This window comes from Micrasema longulum, unplaced genomic scaffold (assembly GCF_059751315.1).
Source record: "Micrasema longulum isolate JH-2025_06_02 unplaced genomic scaffold, ASM5975131v1 h1tg000801l, whole genome shotgun sequence".
Taxonomy (NCBI): Eukaryota; Metazoa; Arthropoda; class Insecta; order Trichoptera; family Brachycentridae; genus Micrasema; species Micrasema longulum.
Window position 1 is genome coordinate 55,306 of NW_028277993.1, and position 27,978 is coordinate 83,283.

At 35.0% G+C, this 27,978-nt stretch overlaps 2 protein-coding genes and 1 long non-coding RNA gene across 3 annotated transcripts; 2 read left to right on the top strand and 1 right to left on the bottom strand.

Annotated features, from left to right (window-relative positions):
* Positions 1 to 1,439: 1,439 nt before the first annotated feature.
* LOC148278976 (uncharacterized) lies at positions 1,440 to 4,834 on the bottom strand. The gene is made up of 3 exons (XM_088230632.1): positions 4,763 to 4,834; positions 3,670 to 4,017; positions 1,440 to 2,973 (listed from the first exon to the last, which is right to left on the bottom strand). The coding sequence occupies exons 2-3, from the start codon at positions 3,977 to 3,979 to the stop codon at positions 1,640 to 1,642; spliced, it is 1,644 nt and encodes a 547-aa protein (XP_088086758.1). The 5' UTR covers positions 3,980 to 4,017; positions 4,763 to 4,834; the 3' UTR covers positions 1,440 to 1,639.
* A 2,108-nt stretch (positions 4,835 to 6,942) lies between these two features.
* LOC148278977 (uncharacterized) lies at positions 6,943 to 12,744 on the top strand. Its single transcript, XM_088230627.1, has 3 exons — positions 6,943 to 7,268; positions 9,792 to 10,518; positions 11,157 to 12,744. Exons 1-3 carry the CDS (start codon positions 7,074 to 7,076, stop codon positions 12,599 to 12,601), a joined length of 2,367 nt encoding a protein of 788 aa, XP_088086753.1. The 5' UTR covers positions 6,943 to 7,073; the 3' UTR covers positions 12,602 to 12,744.
* Positions 12,745 to 17,840: 5,096 nt separating this feature from the next.
* On the top strand, positions 17,841 to 23,877 carry LOC148278978 (uncharacterized). The gene is made up of 3 exons (XR_015823015.1): positions 17,841 to 17,992; positions 20,668 to 21,369; positions 22,161 to 23,877. It is a non-coding gene; the product is annotated as an uncharacterized LOC148278978 (long non-coding RNA).
* Positions 23,878 to 27,978: the final 4,101 nt, after the last annotated feature.

Below are 27,978 nucleotides of genomic sequence, written 5' to 3' on the forward strand. Positions count from 1 at the left end.
AGATGATAAAACGACGACATAGAAAATCATAGACATAAACATACTTTACCGTAGGTACTTATTTGCCTAATGAGATAGTGTCGGGCGACAGAAGAATACCGTTCTGTTCATGAAATAAAACTAGAATCCTCGACGAGTGTTTTCAACTTCAAATATCAAGGTAAAAATCAAGAAAAATAAATCCAGTGAACGTAATATTACATTTGTGCAAAACGTGATGTTACCATGCCATATTTCTTTGCGGAGTAAATAAACCTGTTTAAAAAATATTTTTTTAGCGATAATTAATTCGAATAAAAAGAATTGAATGCATTTATGGCAGTTTGAATGCAGTAATTCATTCGAATGAATTAGTAATTGGACTAAATAAATAAATTGGTTATTGTGCAAAACGAATGAATTATAGTCCTTATAATATAACTTGATTAAATGACAGCTGTCAAGCTCATGTCAATAGTGATGGGAAATTACTGATCACTGATCATGTACCGATCAATTCGATTTTATCAGTTTTTTCATGCAAACATGAAACTATGTTTCCGAAATTCGATATAAAAACGCAAAAACAAGCCTATTATAGTGTGTTGAATACAATTATTCACCAAAAAATAAGACATTTATACTTTTTTCGTGAACATTATCAAACGAATTATTTTTTTATTCGATCAAATTACATTTATCAATTTGTCCATCTCTAACGTTTTTGCAAAATGATGTAACCTTGTAAGAACTTCGTTAATAATTAGGTTTATTTAAGTTTTTTAAGCTGATTTATATGTCAAGCATTGTATTAAAAAAATAAATTAACTTACCAAATTTGAATTAATATAAATCACTCCTTGGACGTTACTACAAAGTTATGTCGTCAGTTTTTCTGACAACTGCCATGCTAGTCATTCTATATTTTAAGTACTATAGGTAGTAATTGTAGCAAATTAATGTATTAGTAATTTCCAAACTCTTTGAAAAATATTAATTCACTCGAATGCAAATAGACCAATAGGCGTGCGTGTAATTCAACCATTGCAAATAAATCAATGGGCGGGCTTTACACCGAATGAATGAAGTAATTTAGTAATAAGTCTGTTACGGACGTCGATACGGAAAGCGGCGCTTGTAGGGACCGCCACCGCGCTAGATTAAGTGTTAGAGTTAGGGAAAATGAGCTGCCCTCCAATAAAGACTAGTATTTGTCACTTTCGAGGGTGGCTTTTTCCATACCGAGGTATTTAGTTTGTAAATTAGTTTGTGTATATTTTTGAATATTCATTGTTTCGAGCTGCGCTGCCGCCGCTAGAATGCCGTGAGAACTGGAGGGGATAGTGCCTATATACGTGGAGGGCTTGCTAGAAATAAAATCCGTGTTAGAACGTGACATATGTTCTTCATATGTTATTAGTTTTGGTAAAATAAAATTCCTAAAATGAGCATACAACATATTTTAGAAAGTAAAAAAATCGTTTAATGTAATTGTAATAAAGTTTTAATATTAGAGTTTTACTTATTTATAACAAGTTATAATCAAACCAATAAATTGTTATCACTTTTGGCCGGGTGTATTTAAGGATCCAGGCAGAGGGAGGAAGTGTTCTTGTAAAAAAAAACGTGTATCACCAGTTCAGTATTTTTTTAATAACAATTATAATGAAGTTATTTCACTGTGTATCAACATGTGTTTTTTCAAATGATCTATCCGTCGAGCTGTATACTTACATTCTGAGCATGGGAACGGTTTCCCGCCAGTATGTATGAAAATGTGCTGTTTCAAATTACTTTTAGAACGAGTTGTATATTTACATTCTGAGCATGCGAACGGTTTCTCGTCTGTATGAATTAACAAGTGCTGTTTTAAATTTTTCTTGTGTCGAGTTATATAATAACATTCTGAGCACGCGAACGGTTTCTCAGCTGAATGTATAAATAAGTGCTGTTTCAAAAGACCTTTCTGTCGAGTTGTAAATTTACATTCTGAGCAAGAGAATCGTTTCTCACCAGAATGTATCAAAATGTGACGTTTCAAATTAGTTTTAAGTTGAGTTGTATATTTACAATCTAAGCATGAGAACGGTTTCTCGCCTGAGTGTATTAAAATGTGATGTTTCAAATTACTTTTATAAAGAGTTTTATATTTACATTCTGAGCACGCGAACGATTTCTCACCAGTATGTATTAGCGAGTGCTGTTTTAAATTCTTTTTGTGCCGAGTTATATAACTACATTCTGAGCATGCGAACGGTTTTTCAACTGAATGCACAAACGAGTGCTGTTTCAAAAGACCTTTCTGTTGAGTTGTATATTTACATTCTAAACAAGCGAACAGTTTCCCGCCAGAATGTCTCAAAATGTGGTGTTTCAAATTACTTTTAAGGTGACTTGTATATTTACATACTGAGCAAGCGAACGAATTCTCGCCAGTGTGAATTAAAATGTGATTTTTTAAATTACATTTATATCGAGTTGTATATTTACATTCTGAGCATGCGAATGGTTTCTTGCCAGTATGTTTCAAAAGGTGCTGGGTCAAATTGCCTTTGTGTCGAGTTGTATATTTACATTCTGAGCAAGCGAACGGTTTCTCACCAGTATGTATAATAATGTGCTGTTTTAAAAGACCTTTCTGTTGAGTTGTATATTTACAATCTGAGCATGCGAACGGTTTTTCGCCAGTATGTATTAAAATGTGCCGTTTCAAATGACCTTTCTGTTGAGTTGTGTATTTACATTCTGAGCATGAGAACGGTTTCTCGCCAGTATGTTTCAAACTGTGCTGTTTCCAATTCCCTTTATGTTGAGTGGTATATTTACATTCTGAGCATGCAAGCCATTTCTTGTCAGCACTCCTCAATAACTGCACATGACGAGATTTATTCGTCTTCCTCTTCTGTCCTGTTTCATATTCACACTCGGGTAGTAGTTCTGCACTATGAGACGGTAGATTTATACTCTCCACAAATAATACTGTTGACTTAGTGCCTGAAAATATAAAGTCATAATATAAACCTGGTAGGAAGCATTGAGCCACCGTTTAGCGGACACCGAGGACTCACTTGTAAACGACTCTGACTAGGCCTAGGTAAACTTTATATATCCCATGAATACAAATTTACTATTACTATTAACTTGTTTTGTAGTTAAATACGTTCGTCTTTGTGATTATACATTTTGCATCACGAAATAGTCATTAATGATTATGATAAAATTATAAATAAACTTATCAGTGAAACTTCTTGGTTTAGTCTTACTTTTTATTATTTTGACCAACGATAATAAAAAGTAAAACCAAACCAAGAAGTTTCATTGATAAGTTTATTTATAATTTTATCATAATCATTAACTATGGAGTTTTATCAAGAAATATAGTCATTGCCGATTTGTGGTTTTTCCATCAAGCTTATATGTAAAAATAAAGTACATTAAAACTTAGTAGTGTGATGTCGCCCAGCACTGAACCAAGTACTGTTGGCAATGTATAGATGTGGCGGGCACGGATGATACTCGGTACTCGGCACTGTGGGTATAGGAAGTCTGTAGTACTCACCCCTAGCGGCTACTGACTACAATAGGAACTGCCCAACCACACACAATATACTGGCAACAATATTACATAAAATACTTTTATTGACAATTTATACTTATAATTATGGTAAAGTAGAATGCTGTATTACTCACTAGAGTCGACTTCAGTGCTGCGAGAGGATTCCGAACATTCTTGTTTTATATAGGGATAATTAATGTCGATTTCTATTTTACTCTTTATACTATACTGTTGTTCAGTACTTGTCCCCGGTTCAACCTTCACGGTAGCAACACCAGGTTCCTCGCTTCTGTAGGGACATGGCGTTCCTTCCCCAGTATAGAGAATGTGTTCTTGTGCGTCGCCAGTCCCCGGCTCAGCCTTCACGGTAGTTCGGAGAATATCTCCGTATAAACCACCCGTCTCTGGTTCAGCCTTGACACTCACTGAAGCGATCTTTTCCATAGTCCAATACGAAAACCTTACAACTGAAGATCAATCACCTGAAAAGTATGTTGCCTACAGAATATTTTATATTTATTATTACATTATATTTCCTCGCATTAATATTTTCACGATATAAGATTAACCTAAATCGTATTTTACTAATTAAACAGAGATCTGGGTGCATTTTTAAATGTAAGGATCATTAAGGTGTTAACCTGAAGATTTAACTACTCGTTATAAATCTCGTTGGTATTATTATTATTATTCCATATCCGCCCCCTAGTTGGAGCATATGGTGTCTACAAAGATCCTCCAAGCATCTATGTCAAAAGAGGTAAAAATACTGGCTGGTGATAGGGTCTCCTGGATATAACTGGTGATGTCCACATGCTCCACTTAGGAGGGGATGTGGACAGGAAGGAGAAGAAGACTTTTATTATTCTGTACGCTATTTTTCAGAGCAAATTCTGACTCGAGTTTCGCTACTATATAAATATATACACGAAAAGGAGGGCAATGCCATATAGACCCGTTTGAAATCATAGAATCACTGTTTGTTGCAATCTATTATATGGACCCTTATTCAAGGGACAATTTCAAATGCTAAAAATTGTTACTTTCCCACAGTTTTATAAAAAATAGAGGGTGGCCAAAATAAATAGTCATTCAACTATAGACGTGGTCATTGTATTAAAGAACAGCCCGCTGTGAAACGGGGCACGATATTCAACGCAATACACATTTTATTTACGAACGAAAACATCCTGTGCTGCGGCGGATTAATAATAATAATAAACTCACGTTTTATACAGACAAAACCTTAGGACACGGATATGATGTATGACACGCGGTGCGGACCATGGATTATACTGGGCAGCCATTTCGAGGAGACACATAGACAATATCATAGATCCTAGTGCAACAATACAGAAGGTCATAGGCATTAATAAACTATTCAGTCCATACTTATCTGGCAAAGATCAACGGACTTATTATTACGAATAATAAAATAATTCTGGACCTCAGAGGCTGGCGGATGCAAATCCAGATTTTGGTTAAACAACATTTTGATTTTCGTATCCAGTTGATATGAGCTAAACATACCTGTTTAAAATATCCATGCAAAAAACCCTTTGTCCCCGTAAAATAAGCAGGTATTTTCGTTTCAGATTATAAAATCAACCTTTGTTTGTATTGGGAAAAAACGGGGCGATGTTTTTTAAATATTTCAAAACGAATTTAAATATAACTCTCCAATACGTTCTATAAAATAAAGTGTTCGGTAGACTCAAATCAGTGTTTGATTTCGAATTATAAGTTTAAATATGGAGTTGTACAAAATAAACACCAAATCAATCAATAAATTCTTTGAAACCTATGTATTGTAAAAATCTAGTACCAAACTTCGTAGACTTCACAGATCCAATATAAATATTATTTTTTGATCGAGTACTGTACTGATGGATGTCTCTAGTGAAAGCAGGCTTTACGTTACTGTGCATTGAGTCAAGACTTGTATTAATGATAGTGTCAGTTATCTCGAAATAGGAAAACATGCTAAAAGGCATAACTTTTGTTTCAAAATAAATGTCCCTTACATGAGTATCATACGGTAGGTAAAACAAATTTTTGATCGCTCTATTCTGAATAACCTGAACCTCAGAAATTTTGCTCTTAGTTGCAAAACCCCAAACACAGCATTGGTATGATAAATGTGAATGGATCATAGAAAAATAGATTGCTCGAAGCAGCGAAACTGGAAGCATTTTCTAAAATCTGTACAGTATTCCAGCTACAGGGACAATCTTTCCCTTCACGTGCTCAACATGTTCATTCCAAGTAAGCTGCGAGTCCACTAACAGTCCCAAGTACTTGGTACTATTTTTTTCTCCAGACGATTATCACCAATAAAGACATCAATAGATTCATTGCTTTTATTTCCAAATAGAAGGTAGTGAGCCTTTTTTGCATTCAAGCTCAGTATTTTAGTTTTAAACATGACGAGACGTTTATGAATAAGTGTGGAAAAGAGACAATGAGTTTTAAGCAGTAAGTGAGAGGGAGGAGAGACCTCCTTATTTGAGAGTTATAAAACCACCCCAAACGGTCGGAATAAACGAGTCGGAAAAGAGCCAGGAAGGAGAGTCGTTTAAGAGTCGGTCGACAGTCAGGAGAGTTAGTTGGGTCTACGCGATCGCTACCCTTGATTGCGGAGACGATGCAGCGTGGAAGTCGAAGTTAGGGAGTTTAAGTGCAGTGAGTGCACAGGGTAGCCAGTGCTACATAGCAAACCTCGTGGAATCCGACGACTCCACGAGGGTCATAATTATTTGTAGGGTCATAATTATTCATAATAAATCCAATCCAATCCAATTCATGTTATAGCTTAATTTTATGATGTATTTTTCTAAAGTGTATTTTTGTAATTATATCTCTTTGTAAATAATAAGTGTATGGAAAAATAAACAAATAAAAAAAATAAAAAAATATTTTAATGAAAATAATGATAATTATGGTTTATTAACAAAAAAATACAATTTCTACATACATACTTAGGTAATAGATTTTTCTGGATTTTGTCTAGTCTGCCTAACAGGGTACAATCTATTTTAAAGCAGACATTTTTATGCAAAATAAACACAAACATGACTACCTACTACCTACTAGTCAATTTAGTATTGATTTATACTATTTATTATTTTAGAGGGTTTTTGAGTAAATTTTCAAATTTTTCTTTATACAAACCCAGTAGCCAAATTTTACAAAATGTAGTATGAACTTTTTTTGCATTTAAAAATCTTAAAATCTGTTTAAGCAAAAAGATCCAGCTGCATAAATAGGCATATAACTCATTAATGAAATGTTAATTTTGAACAAATGGAACACCATTGGCAAGAAAAATACTATTTCCATCATAAACAATATTTTCTAATCAAGTAGTTATCTGTAATTTTATATTAGGGAGATATTATATTTCCTTAAACATCTCAAAACTGTAATTTGACAGTTGGATCTTTTCTGCATAAATACGTCCAATTGGCTTAGGCCATATAATATATAACAAATAAATCAATAAAATATATCTTGTATCGTTCACATGTAAGCTGCCCTTATGGGTACAAAAACTACTTTCAGTCGTAATTTCTTCGTTTGTTTGTGGATTCTCCACCATAGTTCGTTTTATCTATGGTTCTTCTGTCAAACGCTAAGCTGTGCGCGTCCCTCTCGGTTCGCGGGTAACAAATACATCAATTACAATATTATTGGACGAACATACAAAGTTTTTACCCACAAATCACCGCAAAAAGTAAGTTATAATTATATAATGTAGAACAACATGCATGTTATTTGTAGTACCGCAACAGAATCGAAAACTTCCGTGCGTGAGGCAAGCCTCTTAGCTCGAGGGTAATCCTTCTACTCCTTGTGTGGAACAGTCTAGTTTTTGGATGATTTGCATAATGAGTTCGTAATAGACACTATAAACACACATTAATTTGCGTATTGTTTGGCTAAACTTAGAATACTGAGGCACTCTGATACATGGCAGATGACAGCAGGCATAACCATAGAAACACATAACAGTTGAACTCTCACGCATCTTATTCAGGAATATACCAATTTGAATGCAAAGATGGGTGAAATCACGCCAATGATTCTAATAATTACAATATTTTGAGTTTGTTCAAATGTTTGTAAACAATATTTTGAGTTTGTCTAATTTTTTGATGACAAGGACTGGATTGAACTTCCGAAGAGCTGTTTTTCATTTTCAATTTTATTTATTCATATACATGTACATTACAAAATGGAATATCTTAATTCATACATATAGAATTAATTAAAATATTAAGGTAAAGTTAGGTATGCATAAAAATAACACACAAGTATACATAATATCCAGATAATAATATGTTAAAAAAGTAAGAGACTATTAACGAAAAACTCCCTCAGAGACGTGAAAAATGACAATGTCCAAAGTAATATTGTTCAACATAGAGATAGCCCTTCCAACAGGCACAACCATTGGCAGGTTGGTCCTGTATATTGGAATGTGAAACGGTCTATGCTGACGCTGTCTCAGGTAATTATCAGGAACATCAAAGCCAATGAAAGTTTTTTTTTTTAAAACTGTTCATCGTATTACAATGTCTTTCAGAATTTACAGTTACCGTGGCACCTCTATGATTTTCGAAAAAATACGACCCAATGATTTCTCTGCCCGAAATAGCACACCAAACAGTCACTTTTTCGCTGTGCAATGGTTCGTCATGCATTTCTTTGTGATTTTTCGTACTCTGGTAACGAAAGTTTTGTTTGTTGACATAACCTCCCAAACTGAAATGTGCTTCGTCACTGAAGAAAATGTTTTTTTAGTCGTGTTTTTATAGAAAAAGTCGCTAACATCCTCTCGGAATAAGTTATTCTTGCCTGATAGTCATTTAATTTTTGGACTCTCTGTATTTTGTAAGGATGGAACTTGAGTTTCTTTTTCATTATTTTATGCAATGCTGATCTGAAGATCCCTAAAGCCGACGATCAAGCTCTTACTGACGTTCGTGGATTTTGCATAGTTGAATCAAACACTCGTTGGATGTTTTCTTCAGTTGATACTGTTAGAGGTATAATTGAGTATTTAGTTATAATAGAAAGCTTATGTATTTCAACGTTATTACTATGATATTGCACCATCATATATTCACAATGCTACCGGTGAGTGCGTCTACCATGTGACCTTCTTCTTGGCTTCTCTTCGTCGCCACTTGGGGGCACTGCCGGCACTACAACTAGTACCACGTGATCCTAGCGTTCACAGCTCTACATAATGCTCGTAATAATACAGAAAGAACTGGGACTTGGCGACGAGCTGATTCGGCCGATCCTAAAGTTCTAAATATTGTTATCCAATATCGAATCAAGCCTTTTAAAGGCGCATCGCGTATTCGTGGAATATTGTAACGATTACAGAACTTGCGCTGCGCCGTAATGAGCGAAAAATCGCTTGTTAAATATGCTTCGATCGCAAACGCACGATGCTCTTCCGACCAACGCTCTATTGGGACTAAAAAAACTCTCAACGCCGACGCTCTGAATGCCGCGCCCCTCTAGCTTCCCGCGTTCAAAAGTAATAACTGTTCTTAATATAAAAATTGCCACCGGCACCCTGTATATATGTAATCACAAATTACAACAGAGATTGAGAACATTTTAGAGAAGGGAACATGGAAGTCTAGGCATTTACGGAGCTTATGACTTGTCATTGGCTGGTTCAAATGGCCACTTCACACACTGTGTAACATTCACCATTCTGCCCATGTTTGAACATCCACATTTCTTTAGTTCTTCCATTTGTTGACTTCACTAAAGTCAATTAATTTTTTTAAAATTAAGTGATTAAAATAAAATAAAACGTATTGGCTTTATAAAATTGAATTCATATTTTCCGTATTATACATTTTTATGTCTGATACCTTTATTTTCGTAATATTTGAAAAACGCGAATTAGGGGAAAAGTGATAAGAACAACTTTAATAAGTTGAAAAATCTCAACATGCGGCCCCTGGCGTAGTAGTTAAGACGCTTGACTTACGCTCGCAAGGTTCTGGGTTTGATTTTAGTTGACACCTCAAAAATTCAAATTCATTATTCTCAAACCTGGGTGGTTTTTTACTGTAATTTACCACTAATTGTGCCTCCAGCCTGTTATGGTGTAAAATAATTACCAATTTCAAAAACGTGTTTTCATGGCGTATTAGGAATTATTTAAAAAATCCTTTCTTATGACATTTATTATTTTATTTTCGAGTCAAATATTTTGTTTCATTTCTAGGAGTTATCTTCAAATAAATCAAAGGATTACTTTGAATCCATTCTTAAAACTAGAGTTATGGAAATCGCTTCGATAAGTATTAAGTTGGAACCGGGAATTGGCGAAGTAGAAGAAGATATATTTAATACTGAGGAGGGGGGGTCCTTTCACTATGGAAGCGAGAAGCAAGGGGTTGCTACCATAAAGGCTGAACCGGGGACTGGCGATCTAGATGGAGCTATTCTCCATACTGGGGAATGGGCGTCACGTCTCTACAGAAGCGAGGAGCCAGGTGTTGTTACTGTGAAGGCTGAACCAGGGACTGACGATGTAGAAGGAGATATTCTCTATACTGAGGAAGGGGCATCACATCCCTACAGATGCGAGAAGCCAGGTGTTGCTACTGTTAAGGCTGAACAGGGGACTGGTTGTGTAGAAGGAGATATTATTTATACTGAGGAAGGAGCATCACATCCCTACAGAAGCGAGGAGCCAGGCGTTGTTACTGTGAAAGTTGAACCGGGGACTGGTGATGTAAAAGTAGAAATTCTCCATACTGGGGAAGAGGCCTCGCGTCCGTATAGAAACGAAGAGCCAGGTGTTATTTGCGTGAAGGCTGAACCGGGAACCAGTACATACCAGCCTAGCATAACCGGTGAAATAATTGCTAACGAAAACACGAATATTAAAAATCCTGACATTAAACAAGAATGTTTGGATTCCTCTCAATACGACGAAATTCCCTCAAGTAAGTTATACTAAAAATAAAAATTAGATGATTTTTTCTTGCGTAATAAACACCAAACAAGTTTTTTTTAAATCAACACTAGTTATATTTACTGGCATAGAAAACACTTCAATACTACTTTGATTTCCCTGTTCTTTAGAATTGTTTTTGACTCCGTTTCTTTTCCAAGAAACCGGGCTCTGGAGCAACAATTTCATAATATTTTTTTTAAATGTTACCCTTGGTGTAGAGTCAGCGCGTTTGCCTACCATGCAAGTGGTCTCGGGTTTGTTTGCCGACGGGATTGACATGAAATATTTATTTGAAAAGGTGTTTTTGCACTAGAATATTTCATAGTACTTGGACCTTCATGTAAACATTTTTTTTTTCTTTTTTTTAATATACACCGCGATTGGTGTACCAGTGCACCATTATTTGCGGAAAGGGAATTAATATTAAAGTTTAATTGCATTTTACAGAACTTATAATTTAAACATATTTGGTTTAACCTTTTAAAAAAAACTTAAATTTTTTTTGGCTTTCTATTTTTGATTTATTTTATTAATACAAATACCTACATGAATTATCTTATTTTCCATTAGTTTGTTATAAAATGTACACAATTTTAAACGATAACATTGTTCGTGTTTTTATTTCAGGTTCGCAAGCAAGTCAGAAATATTACACCTGTTCAGAGTGTCCATTTAAATCTTTACGAAGGATTAATTTTACATCGCACATGTTAACTCATACGTGCGAGAAACCATTCTCATGCTCAGAATGCCAATATAAATCTTTACGAAAAAGCAATTTAAAAACGCACTTGTTAACTCATACTGGCGAAAAACCATTCTCATGCTCAGTCTGCAAATTTAAATGCACTCAGAGCTCTGCTTTGAAATCACATATGTTTACTCATAATGGCGAGAAATCATTCTCATGCTCGGAGTGCCAATATAAATGTTCACACGGCTTTGCTTTAAAGTCACACATGTTAACTCATACTGGCGAGAAACCTTTCTCATGCTCAGAGTGCCTTTATAAATGTTCAAAGAGGTCTACTTTAAAATCACACATGCTAACTCATACTGAAGAAAAACCGTTTTCGTGCTTAGAGTGCCAATTCAAATGTTCACGAATAGTTAAGTTGAAATCACACATGTTGACTCATACTCGTGAAAAACCATTCTCATGCTCAGAGTGCCAATTTAAGTGTGCTCTAAAAACTTACTTGAAATCGCACATGTTAACTCATACTGGCGAGAAACCATTCTCATGTTCAGAGTGCGAATTTAAATTTTCACGAAAAGATAAGTTGAAATTGCACATGTTTACTCATACTGGTGAGAAACCATTCTCATGCCCAGAATGCGAATTTAAATGTTCACGTAGAGACAAGTTAAACTTACACTTGTCGACTCATACTGGTGAGAAACCATTCGCTTGCTCAGAGTGCGACTTTAAGTGTGCTTTGAAATCTTATTTAAAATCACACATATTAACTCATACTGGTGAAAAGCCATTTTCATGTTCAAAGTGCGAATATAAATGTTTACAGAGCTCGTCTTTGAAATTACACATGTCAACTCACACTGGAGAGAAACCATTCTCATGCTCAGTGTGCCAATATAAATGTTCGCAGAGAACTAAAATGACATTACACGAGTTAACTCATACTGGCGAGAAACGATTCTCGTGCTTAGAGTGCCAATATAAATGTTTACAGAAATCTGCTTTGAAAACACACATGTTAACTCACACTGGCGAGAAAACATTCTCATGCTCAGAGTGCGAATATAAAGCATTACGAAAATATGATTTGAAATCGCACATGTCAACTCATACGCACAAGAAACCATTCTCGTGCTCAGAGTGCCAATTTAAATGTTCTCAGAAACATAATTTGAAATCGCACATGTTAACGCATTCTGGCTATAAACCATTCTCGTGCTCAGAGTGCCAATATAAATGTTTGCGTAAAAGTTATTTAACAAAGCATATGTATATCCATACTGGCATCAAACCGTTTAGTTGCCCCGATTGTGAACGTTCATTTTCCAAAAAGAGGTATTTAGTCAATCATTCATTAAACCACATTCGATAGAAAGTTCCTACTGTGAAATAACTAAAACTATAATATCAAACACACGCACAAAAAAGTATGTGTAACATGTAGTTCGAACACAAAATTAGCTACAAAACAATTATGGCAACCAAGATACAAATGAGCATTTAATCTATAAAGATCAGAATAAAGTGAAATTTCGATATAAATTTGTTGCGACAGAGAGGCATTTTTGAGAAGGGAATGTGGAAATCTAGGCGTTTACAGAGCTTATGACCGATTATTAGGTCAAAACATCATTTATTTCAGCTCAGCTCTTTCACATTTTCTCAGCTCTCCGCCTGTTGACTTTCGTGAGGTAAAAGAGCTGAAACCTTTATTTTGCGGGTGAGATTCATCCGGCTGAACCATTTCACCTACTAGGCAGCGCCCGATAATAATGTTTATACTTCTTATATCGGTTAGTTTAATCTACTTTGTTTAGAATATGTGTAAATAAGTATAAACAGAGGTCTACAAACATTTGGACACGCTCAAAAGTGTGATTTCCTTATTTGTTGACTAAACATATTAACAAATTACAACAGGGATGGAGAAATACCTGTATGGAAATACCTTAAAGAAGGGAATATGGAAGTCTAGGCATTTACAGGGTTTTTGATCTGTCATTGGCTAGTTTAAGTGGCCGCTTTACACACTGTGTAACATTCACCATTTTGCCTATGTTTGAACATATTTCTTCGATTTTTCCATTTGTTGATTTGAGTGAAGTTAAAGAGCTGAAACCTTTATTTTTGTGAAGAGATTCACCTATTTCACATAATAGGCAACGTCTGAAAACAATTTCTGAATTTTTAAGCGTCTTCTTGCACCAATTGGTTTTATTACAATATTTGAGTTTGTCCAAATGTTTGTAGATAAAGCCTGGATTCCACCCCCTCAGGAGTCACTAAAATTATCAAATTACAACAGGGATGGAGAGTATTCTCCATTATTAACGTATGTTAATGAAGGGAAAAAATTTGTTAATCTTAATGACTCCCGAGGGGGTGAAATCCAGTCTTCTTCTACAAACATTTGGACAAACTCAAATATTGTGATTAAACATATGTTTTGTAGATATTCGTGGATACAATCCTGCATTCATGTATTGTCTTCAATAACACAATTTAGGTAGAATTACATCTACAATATTTTGAGTTTGTCCAAATTTTTGTAGACAAGGACTGGATTCAACTCCCTGGGGAGCTGTTTATATTAACATATTACAGCAGAAATGAAGAACATTTAAGAGAACTTAAACCAGCCATTGACAGGTCATAAACCCTGTAGATGCCTAGACTTCTGTATTACCTTCTCTTAAATGTTCTTCATCTCTGTTGTAATATGTTGATTACATCTGTCTGGATACATGACGGTGAGAAGATGAATTATTGTTACTAATATTAATATCGAATACCTGAGTAAACATGCGTGCCTACCACTAGTTGTTAAGAGATGTATATATATGATTATATTTATATTCGATCATATTTCGTATTAAGATGTCTCCCTGTAATTGTATCAGCATTGGGAAGGTAATATAATAATTTTAGTGTACGTGTTATGTAGGCCAAGAAATGTATATTTATTTAGTCTTAAGATAGACAAACATAATCTATGAATGTCCTTATCAAAGAATTTAGAATAGCCCAGAAGGAGCGTAGAATCATATTTGAATACATCGGACTGTGTTAAAAAAAACCCCACTTTGACTTATTTAATTTGTTGTTTGATTTCATTTGCGGCAGCAATTATATGTTCACAAGCAAAAACTTAGGAAGGACACTCCCAGTGCTGCCTGAGTAGCAATGATACCAAATGTAATATTATGTGCCGTGGAAGTTTCGTCTCAGATAACATTTAAGTCCGCTTTTCGGTACATGAAAAAAAACTTATAGGATATTAAAAGAAAATCAGAAAATAATAACACATTCGTACTAATTAAAATTGAATGCAGTTTTTACACTGGTAATTTTTTTAAATTTATTAATATATTCGTTTTAATCGTTTTTAGTTACTTGGGGAGATTATTGTAATTTTTGACACCTTTGAAAACAAAGCTTTTTTGACTTCATAGTCAGTCAGTCAGTCTTGTGTGGAATTTATCTGGATTAAGATTAATCATAATTTTAATGAATATGTGTTTTCATTTAGAAAATTATTAATATTTAATATCTAACTTATCTTCATGCCCAATCAATGAAAAAACAAGTGAACGTAGGATGCAGAAATCGGATAAATTCTTCGAATGTGCCGTAAGAGCCGGCATGGCGGTTCTAGGAAAACGTTCCCTAGAAGGCGTAGCTAGGGATATCAGATGTAATCCGAACCAGCAGCCGGAGGACACTATTTGTACATAGTGACTTGTGGAACAAGCAAGCCCTTGGCCCATCTGCCGGGTCGCAATACGTGGCCGTCCGCCCGCCACGCCCAAATCACCTGCCTACCGCCAGCGTAGGAAGCACCACCTCCGCCGTAGTCTAGGACTCCTCCGACAACCGGTCCCGAACGTCTCCGAGCCAGGATCACCGGCCCTCAGCAGCCTCCGGACCGTCCGACTTCTGCACCCTGTCCGCGCACTCGCTTCATAAGAAACCGAATGATCAAGATCTCCACGCAACTATTTTAACCTTCGTCATAAGGTTACTGCAAGCTTAGTAATAAGACGTAATTTGTAAGGCTATGTTCAGATCTAAGCTTAAATTCATTGTGTTGTTTTACATAATAAACTGTTCAATTTTAGTTATACATCTGTCGTCACTAAGCCACCCTTCTTTTTAATAATATGTCTATGCACTTAAAATAAACTTCTCGAATACGAACTATAGAATTTCTCATATTTCATTTTATAAATTTATTGCATAATCTTTTATGTCTTCTGTACGTGTGATGTAACTGAACTTCTCCTAAACGGCTTAACCGATTTACGTGCGGTTTTCGGCGAAATGTAGATCTTTGCGCTGCGCGTGTTCGTAGATATCAAAAAAATAGAAGCATAAATCTTTTTTTCATCGACCTACCAGGGTTGCGTTCGACGAGAATGCATGTACGAAAAACATTGAAGGATATTAATTTTTTTGTGTTTGGTTAAAGTTTGTTTTTGAATGTTTACAAACAACATTTGCTTTTTATAGATCCCAATCAGATTTCTTCCTTACATTCCTTATAATTTCTTACCAATTATTCCTTTTTACTGTATTTTTGAGAATACTAAAACAATATTAACTGACATTCAGTAATTTTTTTAATATCGCATTTATGCATAAAATGCACCCCTGTTGGTAAGAAGCGCCTAGTTTGACATTTGCAATAAGAATTCTATTTTTTTAAATGATTTATATTTTTTGTAATTCAACTATAAAAAAGTACTTAGGTACCTACTTATCAATGAAAAGTCTCTTTCCAGGTTAAAAACAGGCAAGCCAACGTTCGGGCAGGACGTCTGTCGGTCCGCTAGTATATATATATATATATTTGATAACAGGGAATCTATACAAAACTAGTTTATGGAAAATGAGAAACTTACTCTCGCCGTAGAAATCTTACAAGATGGACGGGCTTGGTGACAGGCGACTGACGTCTCTCTTCAGGGGAGCTCCAGAAGCGCTGAGGACGGAGGCAAATGCTAACGACGTGCTCCCTCCTGTCAACGTAACCACTGCTGTTCTGCCAAGAGCGAACCTGTAAGAATAATACGATTTAATTAGAACCATTTTTAAATTAGCTTTTAATAACAGGTAAGCATAGACACAGTCCCTCGCAGTACCTGCATACGCAGAACTAATTTAACATTGCTATTGGACGCGGCTAGGCGAAAGCTTTGTGCGTTTTCAAGGAATTAGTTTTTTTTTGTTTATTTTAAATTTTATTTATTTATTCATAAATATGTACATTACAAAATGGAATATCTTAATTCATACATATAGAAAAAATTAAATAATTAGGTATATATAAAAAAAAAACATTAGTATACATAATATCCAGAGAAGAATAATTTAAAAAAGTAAGAGAATCCTGTAACGAAAACTCCCTCAGAGACGTGAAAAATGTCAGTATCCAAAGGGATATTGTTTAACATAGAGATAGCCCTTCTAACAGGCATGACCATTGGCAGGTTGGTCCTGTATATTGGAATGTGAAACAGTCTATGCTGACGCTGTCTAAGGTAATTATTCGGAACATAAAAGCTAATGCTCCGCATAATTTTAGGGTTGTCAATAATACCGCGCAACAATCGAAAGAAGTGCGTTGTTAAATACACATTCCTTCTAGACTTCAAACTGTTGTAACCGAGCATATCCTGTAAAAACTCAGTAGAATAAAGCCATGGATAATATCCGCACTCCCTCATGTAGAGAAACCGAAGAAATTTCTTCTGAACCCTCTCCACCATAAGAGAGTACTTCAACTCACACGGTCCCCGAATCGTCGAGCCACTCTCGAGTCTACTTCGCACCAACGAGTTGTAAAGAATTCTCAGTACTCGTGTACCACCAAAAACCCTGGTAGTACGCAAGACGAATCCTAACACCTTCAACACACTACTACAAACTGTTTCGATCTGATCATGAAATGTCAAGGAACTCACAAAAGTGATGCCTAGATCTTTAACCTTCGCAATCCGCATAAGATTCTTATCATTCATTCTATAGCGGAAGAAAAGCGTTTTGTGGGCCCTGGTGAAAGACATAACTTAGCATTTTGAAATATTTAACAATAATTTATTTCGTCTTCCCCCTTCAAATACGTTTATAATGTCCGCCTGGAGAGTACGAAAATCATCCAAAGTTCTAACCCTCAAAAATAGCTTCAAGTCATCTGCGAATAATAAAAAACCCGATTTGACTACAACTTTTTTAATATCATCAATAAAAATAGAGAACAGTAATCGGCCCAGGTTGGATCCCTGGGGAACACCTGAGTAACTAAATTTTTTTGATGCAAACAAGCCATGTGAAACGTATTGATTTCGGTTTCGGAGGTAGCTCACTATTATTTTAGCATTCCATCCGAGAAACCGATCTCATCAGCTTGTTTAACATAACATGATCGACTGTATCAAAGGCTTTGGCAAAGTCGTTATATGAACAGTCAACCCAATGTCTTGCATCTAATGCAGCCGTAATATAGTCTGTAAATTTGTTTCAACCGAGCGAACAGAGTTTAATGGGGTCACATGACCGCACGCTGGTGTTTATAGATTATGAAATCACCTTTCTTCGTAATTACTTCGTTTTTTTGTCGATTGTCTACAATAGTTCATTTTATCTGTGGTTCTTCTGTCAAACTCTAAACTGTGCGCGTCCTTCGCTCGCGGATAATAAATACATAAATTGCAATATTATTGGACGAATATACTTAGTTTTTACTTATAAATCACCGCAAAAAGTAAGTAACTGTTCTAGTATTTAAAGTAGAACAAAATATGTTTTATTTGTAGCTCCGCAACAGAATCGAACACGGAACTCCCGTGCGTGAGGCAAGCGTTTTAGCTAGATGTGAATTCTTCTACTCCTTGTTCGGAACAGTCTAGTTATGGAAAAATTAGCATAATTATATCGCAACAGATACAATAAGCATAAACTTTAAAGTTAAAGTTGCTTAATTTAATGAAATACCCACAACAAATCAGTGGGAATATTATGATTTGTAAATATTACAGATAACAAACACCGAAGCAAGTCAAAATTACAAAAAAGACTCGGTGGTATATTTTTAAAAAATGTGTGATTTACAAGAACGGTCATAGAAAAAAAGAATAACTATGAAGATTACGATATTCGATGCCTGTGCAATGGATATTATTGGATCTAGATCTGAATATTTATCACCACAAGATTATTTGTCTTTAGCAAAATTATACTCCAACAATAATTAACCTTTCTCTATTTTGCGTCTTTCTCTTCTTCTTTTTCTCCCCGATTGGATGGTTTAAAGAAAACTAACCTCGATAATTTGATACTTTCCCTGATATCCCAAACTATCGTTAAGAAGATTTAGCAGGACATATGAATTATGCCCAATTCTACCAAAAAAATTAAATATCTGACGTGTACGGGTATCAAATTACTGACAGTTAATGATCAAAGTAATTTGAATAAAAAAATATATATATATATTAGTTTAGTGGACTGTATGGAAATTGTTACTCATTTGTAAAGTTCTTCCGATTGTTTCTTATATGGAGCACTTCCTTCACTATTGCTGCAGCACGGAGACCGGTATCGTGTAGATGATGATGAACTGTATAATTTAGCCTTTTTATATAACTCAAAAACTTCACTTTATACGAAATATGCTCACGCACGCAGTAAATGATAAAGATTTATCAGAGGGACAACTTTTCACATGTGACTTTCTCACAGGACGGTAGAAGCAGAATTTTTTTAAATAGGAAGGGTTTGGGAAGGAACGGGATATTTACAGTCTTACATGAGTTGCCAGTTTAGAAAATGTAGATTCAGTACGTAACAATTTATATATTTTTTATATATTTGCAAATACAGTATTGTTTTATGAAAAGGAAATCCTAAAATATTCAGTATTTTCAAGATTGTTTCTCGTGACCCTTTAACGAATCCAGCTTTCTCTGCTGTAATTCACCTGTCTTGTAGGGTTAAATCTCGCCGTTGTAGCAATGTTTAGCCGACACGAGATATGAGGGAGACAGTTCGATAGCTTTTGCATTTTTTGGTTGATCCCTTCTTGTTTATTGGAATAAATACAGATTCATCCCAATCTATTAGCCATTTTCCTGATGTCCAAACTGAGTTACGTCTGTCCAGCTTTATTTTGATTCTGTCATCAGTCATATTCTTATTGTGATTTGTGCATTTTCAGTTTCCTACTGGCGTCTTCAATTTGCTGGAGGATTATAAAAGGTTCTTCTAGTTTTGAATTAATATTTACATATTACAACAGAGATGAATAACATTTAAATCATCTTATGACATCAGGGCTTATGACCTGTCATTGGCTGGTTTAAGTGGCCACTTTACACACTGTGTAACATTCACCATTCTGCCCATATTTGAACATCCATATTCCTTCAATTCTTTCATCTATTGATTTTTGTGAAGTTCAAGTGCTAAAACCTTTATCTATGCGGGTGAAATTCGTGTAATTGAATTATTTCACCTACATACTAGGCAACGCCTGAAAATGTTATTTTTTTCAATTTCTATACTTCTTCATGGACCAGGTGGATTTATCAACAATATTTTGAGTTTGTCCAAATTTTTGTAGACAGGGACTGGATTGAACTCCATGGGGAGCTGTTTATATTAACATATAACAACAGAGATGAAGAACATTTAAAATATGTCATAAGCCCTGTAGATGCCTAGACTTCTATATTACCTTCTTTTAAATGTTCTTCATCTCTGTTGTAATATGTTAATATTAACAGCTCCACAGGGAGTTGAATCCAGTCCTTGTCTACAAAAATTTGGACAAACTCAAAATATTGTTTGAATTAATACATTAATCCTTACTGGGCTTGCATACTTTAATCCTTGTATAGATCTGCGCAATAATCTCTTTATCTTCCGACGACTTTGTCAATTTTATTGACCGCGTTTCCTTGTGCGTCATCAAAAATCCATGTTCGAGCGTTAAACATTTTTGAAGGGGTTTTTACTTTTTCGATCACGAGTGCTATTGGGTTAGGGTAGGTATCGCGACTCCCGAGAAAGAGTATTTTTCTTTAGACTAGCCTAGTATCAAAATATAAAATAACGGAGAAAGGTATACCGATAATATAATATGATCGGTTTCGATGGTCAGAAATATTTGTTCTCAAACAAAAAAAACATGCTTTTTTTTTATAATTTGTCATGCCGCATTACTAATTCAAGAAAAAATGTGGTACGAAATACCATTTAAACATATTGGCTGCTATATTTAATAAGCATTTTATCGACTTTGTACTTTTGATTTTTGCCTGTTGTACAAAAAAATGTAGTATTTTATTTGAGTATTTTAAAACATTTAAAATATATCAAATCCTTTTTTTTGACATTTATCATTTTATTTTCGAATTAAATACTTTGTTCCATTTCTAGGATATTTATATTCAGATAAATCAAAGAATTACTTTAAATCCGCTCTCAAAACTAGAGTTATGGAAATCGCTTTGAAGAATATTAAGGTGGAACCGAAAATTGGCGATGTAGAAGAAGAAATTCTCCATACTGGGGAAGAGCCAGGTGTTGCTACTGTGAAGGCTGAACCAGGGACTGGCGATATAGATGGAGATATTCTCCATACCGGGGAATGGGCGTCACGTTCCTTCAGAAGCGAGGAGCCAGGTGTTGCTACTGTGAAGGCTGAACCGGGAACTAGCGATGTAGATGAAGATATTATCTTTAGTGCGGGAGGGGCGTCACGTCTCTACAGAAGTGAGGAGTCAGATGGTAGTACCGTGAAGACTGAACCGGGGACTGGCGATGTAAAAGGAGAAATTCTCTATGCTGGGGAAAGAGCGCCACGTCCTTATAGAATCGAGGAGCCTGGTGTTATAACCGTGAAGGCTGAACCGGGGATTGACGATGTGAAATTGGAAATTCCCTATACTGGAGGAGGGGTGTCACGTCCCTACAGAAACGAGAAACTGGGTGTTTGTCCCGTGAAGACTGAACCGGGGAGCAGTACTTACCAGCCTAGCATAGCCAGCGATAATATTATCTACAGAAATACTGATTTTAAAAATCCTGACATTGGACAAGAATGCTTGGATTCCTCTCGTCACGATGAAATTTCCTCAAGTAAGTAAACAAAGGTTTAATATACGCATATTTTAAATTACCCGAAAACAAGACGCTTCGCGCCCTGTGGGACAAGCGGCACGCATGACGTTTTGGCGCTAAGCTTGTACTTGTTTATTAGAAGCGCAGTCGGCGGCTATAACGCGTGACGTCAAAATGGCGCGATATCAACTACGAGCCGTTTTGTATGTGCTCATTTTTAAACCCGAAAATTATAAATAAAACATGTTTTTAATACATTGATAGTTCTAACATTAGAATCGTAAAAATCTGCTCTAAATATATATTATATTTTTAGCGTTATTCCTGTCTTATGAAAATAGCCTGTGTTTCTATGTTCACTTTATCAAATACATTCTTTTAACCAATCACAAAGATGATGAACAGTATTGGACCCAAATAGGAACCCTGTGGAACACCGCTAGTAACAAAATAAGAATGGGAGAAAGTGTTACAATTTATTAACCGTTTGCGTTCTATCAGTTATGTCGCTATGAAACTATTATACCATAACTGGTTTCGAAGCCACACAAGCTTTTTATTAAGGTATAATGTAGTATCTCTACTAAAAAGCTTGCTTAGTATCGAAACCGTTTGGTAATAAAATATAAAATTAGCTGTGAAAAAAAATGCTTTATTTACATTAAGTAATCACAAAAACAGTGCTTCAAATATAAATTTAGTCTAAAAATACTTATTGATTTTCTAAAAAACTTTCAAACTCATCTCATTTTCCATTCGTTTATTTTAGTGGGGTTTAAACGATTACATTGTATGTGTTTTTATTTCAGGTTCGCAATCAAGTCAGAAATATGAAACCTGTCCAAGCATTATTTTGACTTCGCACATGTTAACTCATACTGGCGAGAAACCATTCTCGTGCTCAGACTGCCAATTAGAATGTTCTGATAGCTCTGCTTTAAAATTGCACATGAAAACGCACAAGAAACCATACTTATGCTTAGAATGCCTGAATAATTTTTCAAGCAGCTCTGCTTTGAAATTACACATGTTTACTCACACCGGCGAGAAACCATTCTCATGCTCAGAGTGCCAATATAAGTGTTCAACCAGCTATGCTTTGAAATCACACATGTTAACTCATACTGGTGAGAAAGCATTCTTATGCCCAGAGTGCCAATATAGTTGTTCAAGCAGCTCTGCTTTGAAATCGCACATGTTTACTCACAGTGGCAAGAAACCATTCTCATGCTCAGAGTGCCACTATAAATGTTCACACAGCTCTAATTTGAAATCACACATATTAACTCACACTGGTGAGAAACCATTCTCATGTTCAGAGTGCCAATATAGATGTTCAAAGAGCTCTACTTTGAAATCACACATGTTAACTCATACTGGTGAGAAACCATTTTTATGCTTAGAGTGCCAATATAAATGTTCAACCAGCTATGCTTTGAAATCACACATGCTAATTCATACTGGCGAGAAACGATTCTCTTGCTTAGAGTGCCAATATTATTGTTCAAACAGCTATGCTTTGAAGTCACACATGTTACGTCACACTGGCGAAAAACCGTTCTCATGTTCAGAGTGCCAATTTAAATGTTCACGAAAAAATAAATTAAAATTACACATGTTTACTCATACTGGCGAAAAACCATTCTCATGCTCAGAGTGCCATTTCAAATGTTCGCGAAGAGATAAGTTGATCTTGCACATGTCAACTCACAGTGGCGAGAAACCATTCTCGTGCTTAGAATGCCATTTCAAATGTTCACGAAGAGACAAGTTGAACTTGCACATGTTGATTCATAGTGGCGAGAAACCATTCTCGTGCTTAGAGTGCCAATATAAATGTTCACGTAAAAGTTATTTAACAAAGCATATGTTGACCCATACTGGTATCAAACCATATAACTGCTCCGATTGTGAATGTACGTTTTCTAAAAAAAGGTATTTAATTAATCATTCATTAAATCACATTGGTGAGAAAGTTCTTACTGTGAAATTATTTAAACTGAACCATATTCAATGACGATAGGCCCTCACTCGATACGACGGATAAGAGTAGCTGTTACTCTCTTTAACCATTATAGTTGTGCTTTTATAAATCGATCGTATTTGTCTACTTTCTCGTTTGGTGGCTTCATTCACTGATAATTGAAATGTAATAGTAATGGAGTCGCCGATGGCTGATTATAAGCATTATTTTATTTGTCTTTCCGGTCACGGAAATGGGAAATTTCAATTGAAAATCATTTAGAATCGGCTTATTATTAATTAATACTACATTGAAAATAAATGCGCTTACAGCTAGCTCTTTACATTTAAAACATGTTTAACACGTCACTTCATAGTTAAAGCTACATAGTACTGCTAGGTGTCAATACATAATATTGTTTATTATCTTCGGCGACCTGGTGGTGGTGTTTTACTGCTTTATTTTACAGCCCCTGGACGGGTCTATTTATACGTAAAATGTTGCTTGTTGATACAATCCCGGATGTGTATATTGTCTTCAATTACACAGAATAGGTAAAATTACATTTGTCTTATTTATCTATATATACGCCCAATGGGCATTCTTAAGGACATATTTATGCATAGAAAATTATTATAAAGGAAAGTAGGACCCAATGGTGTATAGTAGACTCGGTGGGAGTGGAAGCGGGAGAGAGGTTTTTATAATTAAATTTGATTCAGTGATCGTTTGAAAGAAGACAACTTGTTATCGAAGAAATCAAGACTGGTTTGTATGTTTGTTGGCAGACCTAAGAATTCTGGGCATAGGGGAATAAAAACCATAGTTAGTTCTATGGTAATCGGTATGAAAGAGTAAGTTTTGTCTGAGGTTTCTAGTTGGGATATTTAATTTTATCGAACTTGTAGTTCAGGCGCATCAAAGAGTGAGTTGAGAATTTTAAATAGGACAAGAATGTCGGATTTATTTACATGACAGTACGATGATAAATTATGACCAATAATAATTATATCGACCCCGGATCCCATGCCTGAGTAAACAAGCTTGCCTACCACTGGTTCTCGAATTGACACTAATTGTTAAGATGATAAATGATTAAATTTACATTAAATTATATTTCGTATTTCGAAGTCTCCTTGTAAAAAATAAATATTAGCGTTCTAAGGATTTACCCAAAAATCTCATTTAGAGGCCCATTTTCAACGAGTTGTAAATAACTCACTAGTAGAACATGGGATTTAAGTTGGGGTGGAGTGACTTTCGAACCACGGACCTTTTAGCCGTGAGTCCGAGACACTAGCCACGGGACCACAACCCAATTCACAAATTTACATCCTTATTTATTTTATCTTAAGATAGTACAAACATAATAAATTAATTTTCTTATATTTACTTAATTCTATATATCATTTAACTATGAACTAATCATCAATATTTTTAAACTGTAATCATTTCAACTTTAAACTGGAATGATGTTTTTTGTAAGGCCACAGCAGGAATGGAAATGGTGAGAAAGTGGTTAGACATCAATTTACTTTCCCTCAATATTGATAAAACAAACAACATAACATTTAGCCTCAGTGGAGCTACCCAACCAGTCACATCTTTCAATGTTATGCTTCATACTTGTGGTTTAAACCAAATTCCTGGACAAGATAAAGTGCCGTGTACCTGCTCTCCCTTGAAAAGAGTTAATGAAATTAAATATTTGGGAATTATGATCGACATCTTAGATGGGAATCTCACATTTCTATGACTGTCAAAAAACTCCGAAAACTGATACATGTGTTCTACTCATTGAGAGGTGTTTTAGACTACGGAGCAGTTAAATCGGTATATTTTGCACTGTTCCAGTCGGTTGCGTCATATGGAGTAATTGGATGGGGTGGTTGTTCGGAGGTCATACTAAATCCATTGGTCATTCTCCAAAAAACAATATTGAAAATAATGCTAAAACTGCCATCTACTTACCCCTCTCATACTCTATTTGAAACAACAAATTTACCAACTGTCAGACAACTTTATGTTAGAGAAGTCCTTACAAATTTCTGGTCTTCAATAAAAAATAGAACACAACAAAATATTAAAACAAGATATGCAATGAGCATAAACTTTGGGGTACCTCTAAGTAGAACTGCCTTTTTTCAGAGGCATTTTGCAATATTGGGCCCTAGGTTTTTTAACATGTTGGACCCTGACATAAAGACGTCTGTCAGTTACAATGTTTATAAGAAGAAGGTGAGCAAGTGGATTAGGGGTAGACCTTTTTATATCCTGTAATTATTTTCATGACTAAAAATTGTGTTGCTTTTAATTGAAAAAAATCTCTTATTGTAAAAACAATACCAACAATAAAACAATACCAACAATAAAAACAATAACAACAAATAAAAATGTATGTTTCATTTTTACTTTTTACGTTTATTCATTTACATATGTTTTATTTTTCTTTTTAATACTAGTATTTTACACGTATCTTAATTTTTTTAAAATTATAAATGGTATATTCTGTAATTTATTTTTGTTCTTCAATTTTTAATTACTAACGATATGTTTTGAAATTTGTATTTATGCTGCAATTTTTATGATTATCGGTATGTTTTCCAATTTATGTTTTTGTTTAATTTCTTTATTACTAATGTGTATTTGTGGTTCAATTTTTATTATTATCGGTATGTTTTCTAATTTATAATAATTATGTCTCATTTATTTACTATTAATGGCATATTTTCTAATTTATTTTTATGATTCAATTTTTATTATTATTACTTGCATGTTTTCTAATTTATATTTATATTTATTTTTTCTAATGTTATTATTATTCTTTGAATTTATTAAGCATCATTTAATGAAATAAAAAACACATGAAAAAAATAAGGTCCTTCCTTAACACAGGAATTTCCTAGCTAGTCGGGACCTGAGACAAATAAACTCTGTACATTTAAAAAAAAAAAAAAAAAACTTCATTTAAACACTTAGAAAATAACGAAAAATATTGTTTTTGACTTTGAGAATAACAATGAGATCTATTGATAACGATTCGTAGCAGAACATTATAAAATCATACCAAGAAAATTTAAACAAATTAACCATATTACAAAACACTTCTCTAAGATAAATACCGAAAAACGATAAATGAATGCTAAGTTGGCTCTTTAAACTTTATAAGCTATTTTGGTACATACCGGTTTTTCAACTTATGTTTTTTTTGTTCTCTTATTTCTAATGGTATTGCCTAGTAATATAAACGTACAGCCCGATGCATTGACCAGATTATTGATGAGATATTTGACCATAATTTAGTAATACGTACTACTTACGTACTTATCTTAATATTAATTAAGAGGTGTTCTCGTTTAGAAAATCATTAACATTTAATATCCAACTGATCTTCATGCCTAATCAACCGTCAAAATACAATTCGACAAACTATGGCTGGCATGCACCAACAATGTCCCGATTGTGTCGTATTGTAAACTCGAGGCAAGATCTTGTCTTTTTTGGTGTAAGTCTTTATGGAGATTTAAAAAATCACTAAAATTGACCGGATCTTGTCTTGAGGAAGTAATATTTGTTTTTGTTCTAGCTTTAATTTTATTTAGTTGTATTTTATTTTATTAGTGCCTGTATTTATTATAAGAAATTGTATTTACCATCGTTAGAATATACTGCGTAAGTCCATCAAATAAATAAACAAGTATGATAAAGAAATCGCAAACATTCTTCAAATGTGCCGTAAGAGCCGGCACAATACTGTGAAGTGCGCGATATACCATATACGCCACCAATATGCACAACACTCTTTCCTCTATCGTTTTTGCTCTAGCTATAATGTTTTTCTTTTCATCTTTTGATATTTTAACTTGCTCCTTAATTTATTTAAAAATAAATTAAGAATTATTATTTCTGGCTGCGATACGATCCCACTTACTATTTGATGATGCACATACCTGAACACTTACTCTCACACTAATACACATAAACACACATCTACACTTACTCTCATACAAATACACATAAACACATCCTTTTGTTGTAACACAATTTAATAATATGTATGATTTTTATTTAGAAACTTCGCAGGTCTGTCTTTAAACCGTATTTAAAAAAAAAAAAATTATATCATTGCCGACTGTTTGTTTCTTTAAAATAAATAAATAAATATGGTGGTACCAACCTCAGGGGTGCCATCGTTTATGTTGGTCCGAGGAAAACGCTCCTTAGAAGGCGTAGATAGGGAGATCGCATATAATCCGAACCAGCAGCTGGAGGATGGTTGGAAAGACGACCACAATTGCAACACAGTGCCCTGTCGCTGAACGGGCAGGCCCTTGGCTCATCTGGCAGGACGCAATCTGTGACGGTCCACCCACCACGCCCAAATCATCCGCCTACCGCCAGCGTAGGATGCACCACCTCCGCCGTAGTCTCGTACCCGCATCGTACTAACATCCGTGCAGGAGCTCACCCCCTGTCCTCCGGCAACCGGACCTGAACGTCTCCGAGTCAGGATCTCCGGCCCTCAGCAGCCTCCGGACCGTCCGACTTCTGCACCCTGCCCGCGCACTCGCCTTATAAGTAACCGAATGATCAAGATCTCCACGCAACCATCTTTACCTTCGTCATCGGGTAATTGCGAGCTACTAAGCTCGTCAAATTACGTC